Source organism: Episyrphus balteatus, chromosome 1, assembly GCF_945859705.1.
Source record: "Episyrphus balteatus chromosome 1, idEpiBalt1.1, whole genome shotgun sequence".
NCBI lineage: Eukaryota > Metazoa > Arthropoda > Insecta > Diptera > Syrphidae > Episyrphus > Episyrphus balteatus.
In genome coordinates, this window is record NC_079134.1 from 145,151,843 (window position 1) to 145,173,615 (window position 21,773).

At 27.7% G+C, this 21,773-nt stretch overlaps 1 protein-coding gene and 1 long non-coding RNA gene across 4 annotated transcripts in view; one reads left to right on the forward strand and one right to left on the reverse strand.

The window, feature by feature from the left end:
* Positions 1-20,967, forward strand: part of LOC129907338 (alpha-protein kinase 1) — a 142,506-nt gene extending 121,539 nt beyond the window's left edge. Inside the window, exons 2-4 of one of the 3 annotated variants that reach the window (XM_055983488.1) lie at positions 7,277-7,342; positions 16,180-17,791; positions 20,214-20,967. In XM_055983488.1, the coding sequence (XP_055839463.1) occupies positions 7,277-7,342; positions 16,180-17,791; positions 20,214-20,236 (1,701 nt within the window). In that variant the 3' untranslated portion in view covers positions 20,237-20,967. Of the gene's footprint in view, positions 1-7,276; positions 7,343-16,179; positions 18,022-20,213 lie in introns of those variants that run through there. The other 2 variants (XM_055983487.1, XM_055983489.1) reach the window with 2 other exon arrangements.
* On the reverse strand, positions 2,864-3,912 carry LOC129907368 (uncharacterized). The gene is made up of 3 exons (XR_008771010.1): positions 3,706-3,912; positions 3,512-3,627; positions 2,864-3,148 (listed from the first exon to the last, which is right to left on the reverse strand). It is a non-coding gene; the product is annotated as an uncharacterized LOC129907368 (long non-coding RNA).
* Positions 20,968-21,773: the final 806 nt, after the last annotated feature.

The window sequence follows — 21,773 nt, forward strand, 5'->3', positions numbered from 1 at the left end:
GACACCATTTTCATTAAGAAAATGCCATCAAATCAATTTACAAAGTCCCATGTCAATATTCAATAGATTTCTCGATCATTGTTTCCACTGATTGGAACTTCATCCATTATCTTCTCATTCCTCTAAGGACCACCAAACAATACTCATAACTATACTAATCTCCACATATGATTATGGCAACAATCTATCATTTAGCAAACTACACCCCATCTATCTATTCACACCTATAACTCGTATATTTATGCCTAACGCTGACCTAATAAAACCTTCAACTATAATGTATATACTCACATATCAAAATAATCAGAGAGAAAAGAGAAATGATTAATTTCTCCTAATCAATCTGGTTGGAGGAAATCAATTTCAATGTATTTTGTGCTAGGAAATATCTATCTATAATGGAAGTTATCCACACCTTGATTAACTCAGAACCTCGATCTTTGAAGTCGTATAGAGTCGAGTGTAGACGTATTAACATTATAGAGGTGGAGAGAGATTAAACCGTCCCCGTGTCAGTCTCCCTCCTTCTCCCTCACTCTTCAACAAAATTAATTTCTTGATTGCATGCGGTAATACCTTGAACTGGTAAATAGACAAAATGCTTACATTATCATCTAGCTGTCTGGGGCATAAAAGGCTTTAATCTACCTACGATTGTACCAACAGCAGCAGCAGCAGCAGCAGTCGTCAGCATCTCTCTGCTGACAAACCAGGAGCAGAGTTTCATGATTTGGAAGAGATCGGACCAACTTAATGCTTTATTCACCTAAAAGACTCTACGCCATCGTTATATCTATTCTTATACAAGTATATATAGCTTCTATAAAACCCCCTCGAGAGTGATTTTGGGGTTTTGAAAACTACTACTGGTCTGCCGTTGGAGCTGTGTAGAGCTGATTGAATTTTTGCAGCTTTGCACTTTTGCACGAGCCATATTCTATTGAATTTATACCACACAGTCAGAGCAAAAGCACAAACTATATTAGAAACCATCAAATGCAGAAAGATACCCTAGCCACAAAATAGATACCGACTGACTCTATGACCAACTTGAAAACATTATATCCGTGTTTAGTTTAGTTTATAGAGGAGAAGTTGTATGTGTGTGTGTGTTGTATGTGAGCAAATGTGTATCTTCTAAATTGGCCAATTAATCCCAGTCACGATATTTAAAATGACTTTTGAGAGAGCTCTCTAAGCAAAAGACCTCTGTTGGCTCTGAAAAGGAGGAGAATTCTATTGGCAAAGGCAAAAAAAAAAAAAAAAACACATGTATCTTTTTGGCCGAACATGAGTTGGCGAGTAGTATATTTTTCCTCTCTACAAAGTGATTTAGTTTCTGACTTCACCTCTTTGATTATTTTTATTTTTTTAGCAACTTTTGCAAAATTGATATAATTATTTTTATTTCTTTGCTTTTTTTTTTTTTTATTTTCATATAATACACAGTGTGTTTTGTTTTGTTTGTTTGTGTGGTATAGAAAACTATATAGAATTACTAATTGTACTTGATGAAGGAGAAACAGACAGTCAGGCGGCTGCTAGGAGAAACGATTTTTCGTATGTTCATCAAGTGGTTTTGCGAAAAAAAAAATTGTGTCGAGTTTTAGTCGAGCAAAAATTGCAATAAAAATATATACACAAACCCATAGTCAAGTCATGAGGTTTTTTTTGTGTTTTTTTTTTTTTTAGGTTTTATTTTTTCTTTTCTGGTCATTAGATTTTGACCACTTAAGGATGTGTTAGATTGGTAATTTTGTCAACTTTTTTTTTTGTCAAATCATCAACATGTTGTGATTTTTAGAACTTTAAAACAGTTTTTTTAATGTCTTTCTCATATTTTGAAATTTTCAAAGTGTTCAATTTCTATAAAACTATGTTTGTAGGTCTATAGCGTAAAGGCAACAACAATGATATATATCTCATTCGAAAGATTATAACTAGTACATCATTTTATACAAAAGTAAAAAGTAATAAAACGGCCGGAGAAAAGAGATAGAGCGTGTTAAACATACAATTTTGTTTACAAGTAGATTTGTTCCATGATAACTTTTAATCCTCTTATCGCATTTTAAAAAATTAGGTATCGTTGGAAGCGTCTTATTTGTCCGGTGGTTATAAGCTACATGACGTCACGTTTAAATTGAATATTGCGCCCTCTAGAGGCAAAAGTCATGATCAATGATTTTTTGAAATTTATCTTAAATGAAAACCTACCACAATTACATCATTTTATACATAGGCGACAAGTACCAAAATCTTTGGCAAACATAGGTAGGGAAAAATCTATAGAACATTGTGTATAAAAAGTAAGTTTGTTCCATCATAACTTCTGATCTAGTTGTCGCAATTTGAATTTTGAGGATTCGTTGGAAGCATTTTGCCCATCCGCTGGTTATAGGCTATATGACGTTATATGGAATAGTGTATAGCGCCCTCTAGAGGCTTGCAATTTTATTTTCACCTTTTTAAGATTCGTTTGTACTATTTCTTGTATAGGTAACAATCATTATCTTCTACTTGTTATGAATATTTATTTGCTCTTGCATCAAACCAAAATTAATGAACAACTTTCTAATTTTCGTATTTTTCAGTCATTTCCAAAAATAAATTTAAATTCTTGATACTTCTATTTTTTTTTTTTTGTATCTAGCACAGCGCCACTACTCAATGAAGTAAATTTTTTTTTTAATAAAAGATAAAAATCTCAACATTCTCTAATAGAATTCAACTGCATACAATGTATTGAATTTTTTCAAGAAAATTAATATAAATCAATTCTTTTTTTTTTATAAAAGATTTATTTTTTTTTTTTAACAAAATTTAAATTTATAACCCACGTTTATTTCTTGAAAGATTGTTGGGGTACCAACAAGCAACCAACCAACTAACTTGTTCTTATTTCAATTTGATTTAAATTCAATTAAAATACAAAAAAACTATATATATTTTCTCTCACTGGTGGTAATTTTTTGTTGTTGTTGTTGTCAATTCTGTCCACATGTCATTATTCTTCAACACTATCCACTTGAAATTGAAATAAAATTAGAAAAAAAAAATAACAAACTCTCTTTTTAATTCAGGGTCAAATCAACTGACAAATATGGTTGAAAGAAGGACAGCAGCTAAATTGCATGATCGATTCGCGCTATTCGTTTGAAAAAAAAAAAATCAAAATGAAAAAAAAAAGTCAAATTGATCAAAAGCTACTTTGAGAAGTTGCTGCTTATATATTTGTTGTTGGTGTTTCTAAACACAACAACTTTTTATTGTGGTCTTTCAAAAGATTTTTTTTTTTATTTAATTAATTTAATTCTCTATTTTTTTTTTATGAGTAGGTAAAGTGAATTCACATTTTCTTAGTCATAAAATTGCACATGACATAATAATTACTTCCTACTCAGTTACAAAAATAAAAATGAAAAAAAAAAAAAAAAATCAGAATTTTATTTGTAATTCTTTTTGCTGAATTCAACTTTATTATGTGTTACAGAAAATACGTATACGTTACCTGCCTTTGAAGTTCAATCGTGTATCCATGCATTGATTTTAATCGTTTTGGATTTTGCCTCAGGAGCACACGAAATGAATAGCAATTATTATGCATATTGGTTGCTCTCATGAGTTCTAAAAAAAAAAAAACAAATCTAGTCCGTCAAGTCCCCAAAGGAAAAGAAAGACACTGGTTATAGATATGATGGTAACCTAAAAGAATTTTTGGTTTTCCATTTTTTTGATTTTCCATAAAATTGTTGTTTGTTAAATTCAAACTGTCACTCTGATTTTTCTTTGTTCCTTGATTTGGGTTTTATTTTCTAATACCTAAATAAAGAAATAAAATAAAATGATTTTTATGTTGATAGAGTTGAAGAAATTACTGTAAATGTCAGGGAAATTCCATTTGGACTTAAATCCGGGCTCACCTTCATCCATATTTTATTTGGTTTTTTCCCAAAAATAAAACAATACAAAATAATATAAAAATAACAATAAATAATTTGAGTGAAGAAAACGATCAGCGACATGTTGTCAATTGTTTAGCAACATATCTTTAAATATTTCTAGAATTTATGTAATTTATTAACCTTGTTTTTTTTTTTTTGCAAAAATAAATAAGAATTGAATAAATGCTTTATTATTTTTCAGCTTTTTATCTTTATCTATAAACAACAAATCAGAGTTTCTTTAAACTTGTTACCTACAAATTTTACCAACATGTTGCAGAAACTTTTTATTAAATAATGTTAATCAGTTTGTTATTTAAATCATCATGTGATTATTTTTTCTATTTAAATTCATTTTTGTGTTTGAATGATTAATATTTTCATTCCACTTCATTAAAGTGTAAAAAATATTAAGAAAATGTTGCTATACATTTACTATAAAGTGTTTAAAACATCTTCTAATGTTTCTGAAACATCTTGTTCTTTACAACATTTTCTTAATGCCTTTAAGATGCATGTTGCTGGCTAGTACTCCTTTGTTTTTAGTAATTTTTTTTTTAATTGATTCCAAAATGTTTCTAACGTTAATTGTTCTATGTTCTAGAATATATATCCCTTTTATTTAGATAAATTCTTTAATTTCAATTGAATTAGAAATATTTTACACTTTTCAAACTTGGCGTATCTGTCAATGAAAATTACTGAAATTCTCAATTCAATATATTATATTCATGTTGCCGGAAATGTTTCCAAACAAATATTGTTTTGTTTCTAAAATGTTGTACATATGTCAAAAATAAAAGGAAAACTACTTCTAAAATATTTGATAAACATGGTGCTGGGAATTGTTCAGATGCTTTGCGTGTTTATCAATTATTTTTTAAATGTTTATATACATAGGTCCTTGATTTTAGAAATGTTGCAATGAGGACTCAGAACAAAAATCATTCCAAAAAGGCCCCTAAAATCTTTCATTTTTAGCTAATAAGCTATTTTAATTTTAGACATACACCAAATTTTTTATATTCAACATAAATGACATTGCCATCGAAGGACAATATATACAAAAAATCATGAATAAATTTAACCGAAAATTTGTTATTGGACTGTCAAAGTTCATTATAACCACCAAAAAATAAAAAAAGCCTATACCTACCCACATTTAATTTTTCAAACATGTCACATACTAATTATCAAATTTATCTGCATAAACAAATACCAAATAGAAAAACGAAAAAAAACCTATTTTAAAAACATTTGCTAACAACAAACTTATCTGTCAAAATTATCACCACAAACGAGTAAACCTTCATAAATTTACAAATCCCACGTTCGCATAAAATATGTTTATATATGTCATGTCTGTTATCATAAACCACCCACATTTTTTTTTGTGAGTATTTACATACGCACAATCAATCCAAATATGGTTATTGATTTATAAAACAAGAAATTACCATCCACAAAAAAAAAATACAGTTGAATTTTAATTGAATTTAAATGAAATGAATACCCTCAGAGATTATTGAATTTTATTTTTTTTTTGTTGATTTTAACCCAAAAATGAACAAAAATAGTATAAAATAAATAAATCCATATATAGAGTGACACTTAATATTGCTTGCAGCAACAGCAGCTGAAGCAACTCATCATCACCACCTTTTAGGCGTGAGCAACATCAACAAAAAAAAAATATTTAAATTTTTGTATTCATGTTTTTTTTTTTTTTTTTATTCGATCCCACAGTGGGACTTTTACAATAAATTAATATAAAAAAATCAACAACAAAATAGAATTATGTTACAATTTAAGCTTTCCAGACAAAAAGCAGCAAAAAGCATTTAGAAATTTTTGTAGCGAGCGCCAGCCCTGGGGCAGTACAAATCTGATTTACAAAAAAAAAAAAAAAAAAAAAAAAATAATTTTTTTTTTTTTTTAATTAAAAAAAAACTATCTTGAAATATAGTATCTCCCGCCAAACAGAATCCATAGATACAAATTGAGTTCCCATATTAAAAATTCATGAAACAAAAAAAAAAAAAAAGCGTTGGTCGATTACAGTTTTTGCGGTTTGTCTCTTCTACTTTATTGATCCAATGATTTGTATTTAATAGATTCTTTTAGTTGGTTATTTATTTAAATATTTTAATTTTTTTTTTTTTGATAATAATTTTAAACGCTTATTTAAAAAAAAAAATAAAAGAAAAAACCTTGAAATCTATTAATTGCAAATTTATCTGGTGGAAGGTAATTTGTGTATTTTATTTTTTTAATTGTAACGCGCTATGTGATATTATGCGGCGGTAAAAGAGTGAGAAATATATTATTATTATATCTGCCGGACAACAAGTGATTTAATTAAAAAATTATGTCGCTATTTAGTTGTGTGAATGTTTTTTTTTTTTTTTTTTTAATTTAATTTTTTTTTTGTGTCTGCAATTACGTGAAACAAGTTTCATGAAACATGATATATAGCACTTAGTAGCACACTTTATAATGGTTTTAATGGTTTTGTCAGACACACAAAATTATTTTGTACCAGAAAACCAGAAAGTTAACGTGACGACAGACGCATAGAGTCGATGGTGGTGGTGGTGGTGGTGGTGACTGTGTTAGCGATGGCTGTTTGTCAGAGTTTATTTGTCTGTCACGAAAATCTTGTTCAAACTATCTTAACACAGCAAAAAAATATATAAATTAAATTAAATACATTGTTGCAATCCAATCGGATAACACACATTTATTTACCTTTTTCTGTTTTGTTCCTGTTACGCTCAAGTATTGGATTTGACAATTTTTTTGATTTTTTATTAGCCTATATGATTTATCACAACTTAATCAAGGTTTGAAAATTTCTCTGGGGTCAATACAGAAAGTAGTTTCCATTGTATCCTTTCCCAAAGTTACAAAAAAAGTATTTTTTTTAAATCAAATCATATTAACATGTTCCACTTCTACGAGCAATTCTGCTCAACCATATTTTTTCGTTTCCTTCTTTTTTTTTTAAATAAATCTTTCATCACAAAACAGTATTTCCCTGACAATTTAATATCTTAAGCGTGAACCTTATCAAAACACCTTGATCAGACAAAAAAAAAAAACTGCAAAAAAAAAAATAAAAATAACATAACAGCTCTAAGCTGTCAGAAAAACATAATAATAACTTCATCTTTGTAACAAGTTGGTTGTATAGTCTTGTCATGTTCAATATTTATGTACCCATTTAATATTTTATTTCTTATATTTTTTTTGTTTTTCTTTGCTTTTTTTTTTTGACTTGCAATCTCGATTGTTATTTATCTTGGATTTTTTTCTTTTTTTTCTATTTTCAGGTAAATATGAGTACAAAACTATCATATTTGGGAAGAATGGGTGATTTGATGAGGACCAAGGTTGTTGTAAGTTGTTTTTTTTTTTTTTTTTTTTAAATTTTGGTCACGCTATACATCGTTTACCCTTGATCTCAGTAAAGACTTTTGTAGTCATTTTTAGAGTAAATATTGTTATGTGCAGACGAGAAAATATCGTTTCATATTTGGTTTACACAATTTTAAAATCCGACAAAATTTGTTTAAGATTTTTTTTTATATTTCTGTTATTTTTGTTGGCAACATGTTGCAGTAAATTTTAATTGGTAATATTAAATTTGCAATTTAGCTGACTTAGGATTATTTAATACATGATTTTGTTATATTTTGAAATAAAAGAAATATTGCGAAATATTCACATTCTGCAACATTTTTCTAGTATTCATTTATTATGTTGCGAAACATTTTTAAACAATGTAGTAAGAAGAGTAATTCTTTTTACTTTGGGAATTGTTTGCAATAGAAATTTTATATTTATAATTTAGGTATTTTTACTTTCATGATGCATAGCAACATGTTGCAGGAGCAATATATACACAGTGAATTTATTTAAAACTAACAAGAATCTTAGATTATTCAATTTAAATAGTGGTTGTAGGACAATTCAATCAACCCGTGTGTACACAACTTGTAGGTATGTCTGGCAACATGTTGCTTGGAGTAAAACAGTTCTTTAAACACATCAATATTTGCATAAAAAAATATATTCTGAATAAAGGTTTTGAATCACTTATTTGAGAACAAAAAAGTCTGATTAAAAATGTAAAAAAAATCTATTAGTTCAATAAACAGTGTATATGTTGAAAATTGCAACATGTTGCTTAAAATATTTGTTCACGATTTCTCACAAAAATCATTTAAAAATATAGTTAAAAACCATATTTGAATACAAAATACAAAAAAAAAACATAGTCTTAGCATCATGTTGCTAACACCATACAACAACAGACTTCTAACATAAAAACATCTAATAAAACCATTTTAAAAATTTACGACCAATTAAAATCACACCTAATTGACAGAACTTAAATCTTCTCCATATAAAAACTTTTCTTAGAGTCTATTGATCTCTTCTCTTATGCAACATGTTGTTATTGCCTTTTATTACCATCCACAACACTCATCCCGGTCATAACATGTCATAAAAAAAAATTATTAAAAAATATGAAAAATAACTCAATCAAATAAAAGAAACAAAAAAAAAAAATTATAGCAATTTCAGTTGAATTAGTTAATTGACGGGACAGAGCACCAAGTTAAGCGGACACTGACTCCAAAAATTTTACACAAATACACACACACACATTTATTTCATACAAAAAAGGAATCAAATTGTAGTTAAATCCATATGTGTATCGTATCTGTCTGTCTGTATAAAAAATTATCTCATTGATTCTACTGAAATGTATCTGCTAGTCTGCTGGGTTGTGTATAGTTAAATCGCGTGCGTTAATTAAGTGAACTTTATGAACCTCACGTTTATTATAATGTTTCCATCCCCAACACACAACACTCATATGTGTTTGAGTGTGTTTGTTAAATTTTCTGCAATTATAACGATATCCTATGTTGAATATTAATTATATTCGCCTAACCAGGAATCTAAAAAAGAGAAGGGGGTTTGGATGGGTGATGGTAGCAGCACATGGCTGGCGAGGTCTGGACATTTACTTCCAACTCTATACGACCAAGTTGTAGGTCCGATAGTCAGACAAATATACAACACAACACAAAATACACACAGGGTGTGTGTGTGTGTGATTCTCTCACATTAATTTATCTCTCTCATGAATATTCCAACATCGCATTAATAGTTTACTGACACCGAGAAAAGGACTTTGCCTCCAACTTCACCAATATGGTCGTCACCCACCCCTCTCATATACATAAAAATGCCACCCTCTTTTTGCGAAGGGGGGGGGGGGGGGGGTCTATAGTATAGTTGAAAATAAATTGAGCATATTAAGAAAATTATTGTTTTATTATTATTATGACCATAACTTGTGCTCTTGTTTGTTTTTGACAGGCTACCCTTGCTTGTTCTCCTTCAAAAATATTATCCCCCCCCCTTTTTTTTTACAAGGAAAACTGGGGAATAATAAATAATCATGTGCCATGACATGTTGCACACTCACACGGCACAATTGTGTCCGAAAGTTAATGGTTGTTTGTTTTTCTCTTGTTGTTGTAGTGCGATGCGGTGTCAGTGTCCAAAAGAGTTTACAACAATTTAGTACAGATACCGTTACACAATAACCTCCACCCCTTCCAAAAAAAAAAAACAACTAAAAACAAATTTCATGAACTTTGAGAGAATTCACTTGCAGAAGAAAAAAAAAATTACAAAAAATGAAACTTTCAAGCTAAAAGAAGGGACATTGCATGACATAAAACAACAGGAGGGACTAGTTGTATCATAAAAAATGAAAGAAAGAATGGGGGGGGGACGCCATATCCAATAAAGAGTGTTGATGTTGACTTAAAAGTATGTCGTATGCATGCAAATGTGTCATCACTCATCGCCGTTGTAGTAGCTTTACCAATTCATGGGGGGTTTTAGCCCTCTTTTTTTTTTTCATTTTTCCATTTTAAAAGAGTCTCTATTTTATTGTTGGATTGTATTTTTTCTGTTTACTTTTTTTATGTCTTCGTCTAGCAGCAAGTTGTTTAGTGAAACTGAACGATATATCTCATCTATAAAATTGTCTAGATGAACGATAAAGAGAAAGAGGAGAGGGGTTGAGAAGAACCTAGAACGATAGGTTCATGAATATATAAAAAAAAAATTAAAAAAATTCACAAAAATGCAAATCAATGCATTTTATATTATTTCCATCAAGATATAGACGAAATAAGTAAAATACAGAAAAATAAAATTGAAAAAAATAAATCCAAAGAAAACCAAAAAGCTTTCAATTCATTTTCTTTAGAATAAAATTGAAAATAGGGTTTCATGTTTTTTTTTATTTTATTTATTTTATTGTGACAAATTGAATTGATCAAAAATTGTGGCGATAAGTAATTGGCCTGAAGGAGGGGGATTAAGTAGATACACTCTGTGCCCTCTGTCACAATCTGTTTGAATGGTGAATGATAAATGGTTTTTATTTTGCTTCTTTTCTGTGAGAAATTGAAATAGAGGAAGAACATTTTTGAATTTTTAAAGAAAAGAGAAGTAAATTACAAACAAAAGTCAAGAAAGAAGACTTATAGCCTTTAGTGATTTAGGAGGACTTGAAAAATATAAATCATAAATCACTTCTTTAAAGTGCCTCTGATTCATAGTTTTGATTTTAAGGAGAATTATTAAAAAAAAACTGATACTTGATACTTTTTATTGATATTTTACATTGATTTTTAATAAAACATTGCAATATAAAAAGTATTGAATCATTAGAAAAATTTTAATTGCTTCTTTAAGGATTCATAAGGAAATTTCTTTCAGAAAAGCTAAAACAACCTTACCGAAGCTTTATAACAGATTCCAAAAAGAGCCAAAAAAACTTTACGAATAAACTTGACGAAATTTTAACGAAGCTGTTTTGGTTTAAATAGGTGGGAAAAAAAGAAGTTTAAGGGAAGCTTAAGTTTCCATAAGACTTGTATAAGGTTTCGATAAATAAATTTCCCGTTAAACATCTTACCAAAATAAGCTTGGAATTGCTTCAAAACTTAAAATAATTAATTGCTAACGGAAATGTTATCGAAGTTATATTCCCTACTCCAAAAAAAGCTCTTAAAGAAGTATTATGCAAGTTGAAATTTCCATTTGAAGTAATTTTAGTTTCCAATATAATTCTTAAAAATGTTTTAACTGAAACTGATTCATTTCACTTAAACATGTTTTTCTTGACTACCAAGAGCTTTAACTTCACGTTAACATAATTTTATTTAACCTTCAATAAATATGCTCCCACAATTTTCAATTTAAAGTAAAATATTCATGCAGGTGGCATTAATAAATTATTATTTTTACTGTCTGATGAAAGACTCTGAATCTAATTTATTATTAAAGTTCCGACTTTTAAGTTAAAAAATCTCAATGGAATGAAAAAAAAACTAAAATAATGAACGTACAACCTTAAAAATCAAATCATTTTCTATGCTACCACCATGACTTCTAACATTTTTAATTTTTCTACCTACAATTCCACTAAAAAAAAATTCAATCTAAATATCGAACATATTTTACTATAGAACCTCAGAAAGAGAAGAAAAAAAAAATGATGTGGTATTAATCATTTTTAATTTAAAATTAATTGCCCTCAAAACACCGATGTCAATTTATATCTATTTCTACAAAATCTATGGCACTTTTGTATGAAGTTTCAAAAAAAAAAAAAAAAAAAAAAAAAATTAAAAACGAATAACTAATCGTTTTTCGTTTTCTTTTCAACCAACAACATCAAGTTTACCCAATCTCCATCATCATCATCATCCAACATCATCAAAAAAAAAAAAAAAAAATCTAAAGCGAAGCCCCCAAGTTTAAACTCTTTTTTTTTTTTTATATTCATCATACAATATCTATCTCTATCTACAATATAGATACTACAAAAAAAAGTCGACTTCTATTAGAGTAGTTGGTTGGTTTATAAAGACAATTCGTTATTAACTGCACCTCTAGCCTTCGAGCTATATTGAAACAAACTTAACTGACGCGACCACAAAAAGCAAAATAATATAGTATCTACTATAAAAGAATAGAATACAACAACAAAAAAAAAAAAAAAAAAAAATTAACTTCATTTAAACAGCCCGCAGATACAAAGATACAAAAATACTAGTTAAAGTACGCGATTCCTTCCTTCTGTGTTTAAGTTTTTTTTTTTTTTTTTTTCTTCTTCTGCATGCATCTTGGCCTTGGGCTTAACGACTTTAGAATTACACTTCACTTCACTCGTTGATTTTTTTTTATTTCGTTTCTATAACGTTCTTCATTATTGGAGTTGATTCGTTCGTTATGTGTATCTGAAGTTTATTTTTTTTTTTTTTCTTTAAGATCTTTTAACTATTTTTGCTAAAATAAAACACAACATGTCTTGGTAATTTCTGCTGATTTTCATCAAAAAAAAAAAATCTAAATTTATATTTAAAACTCATTCACATGCAAAACGAAGACTTGAGATTTTAGTTCAAAGATAGATCTTAAACAATTTTAAATTCTCCTCAAAAGTGGTTACAAAAAAAAAGATACAGAAAAAAGTTATACCATAAACTTTTGTGCCAACCAAACCAACCCACATGGCTCTGGGTAAAATATATGTATACTTTGCCACTAAAAGTATCTTTATCTTCTACGTTGCACTTTGGTGTTGTGAGTGCCAGATGCATTGCATATTATTGTTGATTTTAAATTAATTCAGATGCATCTATAATTGGTTTTTGAAGATTTTATAGTTTTATTTTGAACAAAATTAAAAAAAAAAAAAAAAATATTTTTTTTCCTCGAGGTAAAAAAAAATTTTTTTTTTTTTATTTTTAATGAAAATTTAAAGCAAAGTGTTTTTCTGTGATTGAAATTAACTTGAACATTTTTCTAGTACACACACGCTTGCTGAGCTTTATGTGAAACACCTGAAAGTTATAGTTTTATTGTATCTCAGGGATGTCAGTGGAGCGGAATTGATTATTATCATTTCTTGTTTTTTTTTTTTTTTTTTTTTTTTTTTTTTTTTTGTTTTAAGTCGTAACACCTGGATGGGTGCAATATTTGATTTTTTTTTTTGCTTGTGTGTGGGAGTCTATATGAAGTAGGTACATTTGGATTTCAAAATTAAGTATATAGCCTCTAGTTAGTTACTTTTATTTTTTAATTTATGTTCATGAGGCGGATTGAAATGAATTTTATTTTCCTCAAAAAAAAAAAAAAAAAAAATAAATAATAATGAAAAGCTTTTTATTTGGAATATGGTTGAACTTTACCAATTTTTGACAGATGACAGGTCAGGTCAGTAGATGAAAAAGAAGAACTTAAAGAAGATCTAAAAGTAGAAATCAAGAAGAATTAAGAGTTAAAGAAGAACATTTTTTTTTTGTCGAATTAGAAGTAAAAGTAGAAATATCAGTACCAGTTATTGTATCAGTAACAGTAGCAATTGAAGAAGCTGAAGAAGTTTGAAAAACAAGAAACAGTAAAAGAACAAAAAAAAAAAAATTCAGTAATTGAAGAAGAAGTGGCAGCAGAAGTAGCAATAATAGCTTTATTGACAGAAACCGAAAAAAGAAGCAATTTTTTTAGCAAAAGTTGAAGAAGAAGTAGAAGGAGCAGAAAAAAGAGTAATCGAAAAAAAGTTGAAAAAGTGGTAAAAACTGTTCCGAAAAACCAAAACAGTGAAATCAATAACAGAAGTTGAAGAAAAAATATCAATTGCAGCAACAAAAATGAAGAAGTATCAGTTTAAAAAGCATTATCAGAAGCAACAATAGTAGCACAAATTTGAGAACAAACGGTACTAGTAGAATAAGCCAAAGTATCAGTTGAAGCAATAGAAATGGTAGACATTGAAGAAGTAGCAGATTCAGAAGCAGTATAAAAAAAAAAAACAAATTGGTAGTCAAAATGTAGAAGTAACAAAAGTTACAGAAGTAGCACTTTTAGAAACCATAGCAGTACCCGAAGATTTAGAAAAAGTAGAAGTATTAATAGTATAAATAGGTATGAGTAGCAGAAGTTGAAGAAAGAAGAGCAGCTATTAAAGAATTAACAGTAGCAGAAGTCGCAGTTGTAATACAATTTTAAGTTAAAAAAGATAAAGAAGCACAAGAAGAATAAGAATTAGTACCGGTAGTAGTAAAAAAAGTTTTGGGAGAAGAAATATCAGAATTAAAGTCGTTGAAGTTGTGAAATAGGTCCATAGTTATCTACTGTGTGGTCTTTTAAATCAACAAGCTTAGCTTTTGACAAACACATTCTCAAAGCTTGTTTAAAAAACTTCAATACCTTTCGTGTAGCATTTTAAGTGGTCTGCTGAAATTTCGGTCCATTCATCATCTTGTTTTTCTATTTATTTCAAACAAATATTCAATCTTTTTAAATTTGTTTCAAAGAAAAAAATGCACTATTTCGGACTTTTACAACTCACAACATAGATTGCAATTAAAAATTAAAGGATTCTTTTGAAATGGAAAATACCAGAATAGATATTTCAACTTAAAAAAGCATTTCCCAAATGATAAACATATATCCTCTTCTTCGTACATATAATATAGATATATCAAAAATTCACACAAAAAAAAAAAATTGTGTTAAACTCGTGTCTACTCGCCATCCTGTATATCGTTTCATTATATTTCAAAATTGAGTTTTGAATTTTTCATGACCATCATGCACTCTGTTTGTGTGGAAATGTGCACAACCAAAAATCGTTTTGCCCTACTTCAATTAATTATTTAAGTATTTACAGCAGCAGAAGCATCAGCACCCACACTCTCCTTACTCTTTCAAGGACTTTCTTCACTAACCATTCCTATCATTTCACCAAAAAAAAAAAAAAAAAAACAAAATAAAAAGAACAAAAATGTCTGTCATAAATTCGTTTCATTTTTGGTGGAAAAGTCGACTAAAGAAAATAAGGATAAGGACATTCTATTTATTCGCCTGAGTGCTTACATAAAAAAAAAAATAAAAGAAGACTAAAAAAAAAAATGTGCAGACATCCCTATGTGTTCTTGTTATTCCCGACGACGAGAGTTATACCTCAATTTAATTTCTTCCTTGTTTTATGTGCTTAATTTTTTTTTTTTTTCCTATTTTTACGAAGAAGTCCTTTTTTGCAAAATATCCCTAATGTTGTTTGTTATAGAGTCTGAATTTCGACGAACCAAGACGACCTCTACCAACCAACCAACCGACCACCAAAAAAAGCAACAAAATCAAAATTGAGGTTGATGTTCTCTTTCGTCCTGTTAATTCGCAACGCAACTTAGGGATAAGGTTATGTCCTTTATTCACCACCAACTTTATACTCTCGCCCTGTGAAAAGGGCGACAAAAATAATGTCTCGTGGTATATTTTTAGTTCTTCGAGGACGACGATTTTAAAAAGGGTCATTAAAAAAAAAAGGACGAAGAAAAAGGGAAGGAATTGCAAAATCGTGTACGAAAATTTTTTGGCGGATACTTAGTTATAATTCGCTTTAAAATTTTTAAGGTTCATGGAAAGAAGGATGAAGATGAATAGAAGAATATTTGGTTGGAAGAAGTGGACTTCGTCTTGGTTGGAGGGGTTTTTTGTGTAAGAATTTCACAGACCACTGAACTTTAAATTCAGTTTTACTGCTGTGACTTCTTCTTCCACTAATGGACTCCCATTATAACGAAAATAATAATAATAATTATTGACGAAGGAGAAGAAGAAGTTTTAAGTTAAAGAAGTTAGTTTAAAGAAATTTCCTTGAATCACTGATACCAAAATTTCCATTAAATTAACAAATTCTTCAATCCCAGTTTTATCACCTCAAAACAAGCTCCTCACGAGAAGTACATTAAATAAAAAAAAAAAATAGAAATGACATTCAAAGCAGGTGTCATTAACGACAAGTTTAATTACCTTCACATTCGACAAAAAAAAAAAAAAATAAAAATAGATAGAAAAAAGCTGGAAATTCCTAGCTTATCAACCTGAATGGAATGTTTTTAGAACGTCACTTCCTACTTAACTGCTATTGTTAAAATTCTACTGACGTTTGTTAATTTTATTACCTAATCAAAAAGCCTTCAGTGAGGGCATGCAAACAACTTGCAAACGACCTTGACTTAGAAAAATACAAACCAAACATTTTTCAAACAGCTGTTAAAAGCTGTTATACAATCATTATAGAAATGAAACTCATCAATTTTTTTTTTGTATTTCTATTTATTTTCAGACGAAAAAACACAGTCCCAATCACATTAAACGTCCAATGAACTCCTTTATGGTTTATAGCCAAATAATGCGTCGAGAAATTTGTGAAAAAACACCTGAACTACATAATGCTGAGATATCGAAAAAACTCGGTCGTGAATGGAAGAAATTGTCCACCGAAGAAAGAAAACCATATATCGATGAAGCGGAACTATTGCGTCAGTTACATATTAAAGAATATCCCGATTATAAATACCGTCCACAAAAGAAACAAGGAAAATCCTCGAAATCAGCTGCAACAACAACAACGGCAAACGGAGAATCCAATTCGTCCATAAATTCAACAAGTAACTCATCATCGTCCAATGGTCAACAACAACAGCAATTTAATAATCAACAACAACAACAAACCTCACCATCTTTGTCATCGTCAATGTCATCAGGATCGCCATCACCATCGACACCAGGCAAAACAGGATCAGCGAATACATCAACATCGTCCACTGCCAGCAACGGTCGCAAGACCAAACACACTGCCACCAAACGAACACGAACAACAACTACCAGCAGTAGTGGCAGCACTACTAGCAAAAGGCAGAAAAATGACTCCAACAACAACACAAATCATCATCATCACCACAATCATCATCACAACACGAACACCAACAACAATCATCAGCAATATGTTCTCAATCATAGCGAAAGCAGCACCGAAATGGACATTACCGCTCTGACAATCAAGCACGAAATCGATCAGAGACCTCTGGAGTCATTGACTCCCAATTCGCCCGAAGGTGCCAAACTAACGCCGAATTTGTTTCTCGATGATTTCTTCCCTGGTTACTATGATAGCGATCCTCAAAATGATACTATGTTGATGATTAACGATCTAATACCACAGAATACCGTGTTTGTAGGGTCAGATCCGGTGGTGCAGGGATGTAATGACAACGACGATAAGGGTACCATTTTTAATGACGCTAACCTTCATCCTGCCAGTATTCAAACCAAATTGCCCACATTCAGTTTGTATAATAATTTGCATCAACAATCTGCCCAGCAATTAAACAATCAACATCAACAACAACAACAACAGCAATCAAACAATCATCACCTGCAACAACAACAAACCAATAACAACAATAATACCCATCAACAACAACTTCAATCACAACAACAGCAACAACAACACCACCAGCAACAACAGCTCCACCATACGACGAACAGCAGCAATCACAATCATCATCAATCACAACAACAACAATCACTTCAACAATCACAACAACAACAGCAACAAAACCTACAAACCAATAACAACAGTAACAACAACAACAATGAAACAACGATAATTATACAAGATGGCGGCACACCAACTGTCACCATGAATGTCAATGTTGCCAAATTCGACGACTATTATACGACAAATCCAAGTGCCAGTGTGACAGATGACAGTGACTGTAGCATAGTTACCAGTGATGCGTTTTCACCAACCTCAGCTGTCTACTGTAGCCCAAATCGTAATAATAATGGCGGCGATAGAAGTTCTAATGGAAGCGGCGGCGGCAGCAACACAGAAACCAATAACCTCTTAGGAAATGAATATCTCAATATTTATGGCATGCCAATAATGGATGGTACGTTGTTCAATTGTTTAGATGACTTTCCGGCACAATTGAATTCACATCTTGAATTTAATTGTGATCAAAAGTATAGCATTTGAAAATTGATTTTTATATTTTATAAGTTAAATAAATAAAAAAATAAAAATTTATTATAAATTTTATTTTTTAAATTATAATTTTTTTTTTTTAAAGAAGGAAAACATATATCAGGAATAATACAAAACAATTAAAAAAATTAACAAAAACAAAAAAAAAAAAAATAAATATTTTAATTTTGTTTTTTTTTGGTGCAGTGCACGAAATATTTTTAAAAAATTTATTACAAAAAAAAAATAAAATATTAATGTTATTATACCACACACCTCCAAACAAAACACACACACACATAACACACAAAAACAAAAAAACACATAACACATTTACATTATTCATAAATTTAAAGAAAAAACAAAAAATCAGTAAAAAAATGTTATATACATAAAAAATCTATATATTCTATATATAAAAAATAGTTTGTTAAGATTTCTATTTGAGAGAAAGAAATTTCAAAACGTGAGGGACCGTTTTTTTTTTTTTTAGTTTGAGACAAATTTTGGACAAAATAGGAGGTAGATGAGAATTCAAAAATAGGGGTTTCTGAGGTTTATTATTTTTCTTCAAGGAAAAAGGTCCAAGTCTATCTTAAAAGGATACAAATAAAAAAAAATTAAATTGTGTAAATAGAGAAAACATTCAAAAAAACGGTTTGTTTTTAATTTGTTTTTTTTTTTAGTTCTTTTTTATACATTAAAATAAATAATAATAAAACATAAAAATTCTTTTTTATATATAAACAAAAATAATAAAATAAAAACAAAAAACTTATATATATATATATTAAACAAAACAAAAAAAAAATTAATATAATTGTTGAAACAATTTATAGTCTTAGTGTTTAAGTAGATGGTAATTTTTTTTTTTTAGTTTTTATTGTTTTTTTCTTTTTCTCATTAAAATTCATTAAATTTTTATATCCATTTAGGTTTTCTTTTTCTTAAATGTGTGAAAGTAGATTTGTTTTCTTTTGAGTTTTGGGTAATGCTGTTGACAGTTAACAAAAATATTTTAATGAAAGTCCAATAATAACAAAAAAAAAAAAAAAAGTATTTACTTCTTTTAAAAACATTTTTTTTATTTATAAGATTTTTTTTTAATTTAATTTTTTTAAATGTATACGTTTCTTGTTTTTTTGTAATAAAAAAAAAAAACAGGAAAAAATAAAATTTGACCCATTCTCTCTTCCCTTTTTTCTCTCTTTAGTTTGGGTCAATTTAAAACTGTGATCGAAAGCAATATTATTATTTTGGACTTTCATTTCCAAATAAAAAATAAATTTAAATTAAAAATAAAATTTTTATGTATGTTCTTAAATTTTTAATTTCAAAAATATTTCAATAATTTTTAAAAAGACATTTTTTTATCAATTTCAAATTTTTTAATATTTTCTAAAAAAAAATATTCGACTTTGACATTTTTAGAGACTTCGGATTTTTTTTTATAATAATAGATTTGTGTCCATAAAAGCCGTATTTTTTATTATAGTTGAGCAAAATTTTAACAGGCTATTAGGCAAAAAATAATTTTCTCACCATTGGAAAAAAACAATTAATTTTGAAAGAAACGAAAGTAAATAAGTTTTTATTTTATGTTCTGACTTCTGAGACAGTTATGTTTTTTGTTTTAATTTTTATAGATCTTTCATAGACGTTATATAAAAAAATGCCAAAAAATATTTAGTGTTTTTATAATCCTGAGAAGATTTTTTTCTTTATTTTTTCATTTTTTTTTAAATAAATTAAATCTTAAATTATTTTATTTTATTTAAAATTTGAACTTTTAATAAAAAAAAAAACTAAGCAAATATTTTTTTAGTTATAAATAAATATTCTCTTTTTATTGCTTATCTTGCTAAAAAAAACACAAACAATAAATTAAACTTTGATCTTAAAAATATATTTTTTTTTTCCTTAAATTGATTTTTTTAATTTTTATGAATTTTGCTACAAAAATCAGTTTCTTTTTTTTTTTGTTTTAAATTAATTTCTTATTTTCTGTTTCTTTTTCAACTAATTGTTTTATTGTTAAATTTATCATTTTTTTTATTTGTTTCTCACAAAAAGGCAATACTGTTTTTAATAATTTTAAAAAATGAATAAAAACTAGCTCAATTTGCTTCGTTTTTCAAAAAATTAATTGTATTTTTTTTTTGTAAAATTATTAAGTATTTTAATTAATTAACATTTTAGCAAAAATTCAAATTTAAATCGATCAGTTTTTATTTTTTTTTTTAATAAAAATATTTTTTCTTATAAAAAAATCTCCATACAATTTGTAAAAAAAATTTAAAAATATATTTATTTTTTCTCTTTATTTATTCATATTATTTTATTTTCAGGGTATTACGTTTTTTATGATTAAAAAACAAAAAAAATATGAAAGAACAGAAAAATAAAAAAGAATTTTGCCAAACAGCATTACTTCAATAAGTGATATAAAAAATATTTTTTTTTTAAGAAAAAAATAATGAAAGCAATGAATAAGGAAGCATATAGGTAGTGCGGAATGAAAGAAAAAAAAAAGAAGAAATAAAAGATAGTCGTTACTCAAATGGTATTTTCATGTTAAACTCACCAAAATATATGAAACAAATATTTTTATTCACTTTTTTATTATTAATTTTAGATAATTTAACAAAAAAAAAAAAAACATTAACACTTAGACAAAAGAACCATTTCGCCTCCTGACAGTGAATTATAATTTCACTTAATCAATCTATAAGACACTTACACATAAATAAAACAACACACAAATACAACAATAGAATCAAGAAGTGCATATTAATTAAAAATCAACCTCCTCTTTCATGTTAACGATGATTTTTTTTTCTCTAACTGCTGCGGTCTTGAGCTTTAGAGTTGACTTCAAAATCATTTTTGAACTTAAAATTCCAACTCTAAAAAGTTCTCAAGTACCTGATCTCTCCGGGTAAAAATTAATTTGAAAATCGTTAGCAAAAAAGAGTAAGGTTGAACCAACTATCCAGAAAATGCTGCCAGGTGTCTGATGAGATGTTTTTTTTTCATAGTTTTCTTAAACAAAAAAATAAAATAAACAACAAGTCATGTGTCTTTTAAATATTTTTAAGAATTTCCAGCCTTAAAATTTATATATCCTTCAGTTTGTTTCTTCCCATCCTCTGCTATTAAATACCAAAAAAAAAAAAAAAAATAAAATTTAATTTACACATTTCTTATAAATAAAATTTGTATAATTTGTGAAATATTTTAATTTTTGTTTAAATTTTAAATTTAATTTAAAATAAAATAAAAAACAACAATATCATAATAATTAGAAATGAACATTTTTATCCCTTGTTTATTATTTAAATTTAATTTTGTTGTCATTTAAAAAAAAAAAATATCAATATGCCTGTGTTCCATTTAAGTTTTAAGAATTAAATATAATTTAAATACAAAAAAAAAAACAGTTGAATTTCATATAAAAAAAAAACAATAAAACTTGGTGGTTTGCAAAAAATATGTAAGAAAAAATAAATTAAAAAGAAAATAAAAGAAGGATAGAAAAATATATATTTACAAGGCTGTGTAATTTTTCTTCTTCTTCACTTGAAATTGGTTTCAAAATTATTGTTAAACAACAAAAAATGAAAATTATAAAAAAAATTTATAATATTTAGTATTTTTTTCATTACCATCGATTTGAAAAGAAATTCCATTGTATAAAAGAAAAAATAAAGAAAAAATTTATTTTGTTATTTGTATTCAGTTAAATTTTTATTATTATTATTATTATTTTTATTTAGTTAATTCTTATTTAGATAAAAAAAAAATGAATTATGAATTATGTTTATTATTATTTTTTTTTATTTTATTAAATTTATTAAAAATAAAAAAAAAATGTTTTAGTTTTTAATGAAAATCTATTATTATTATTA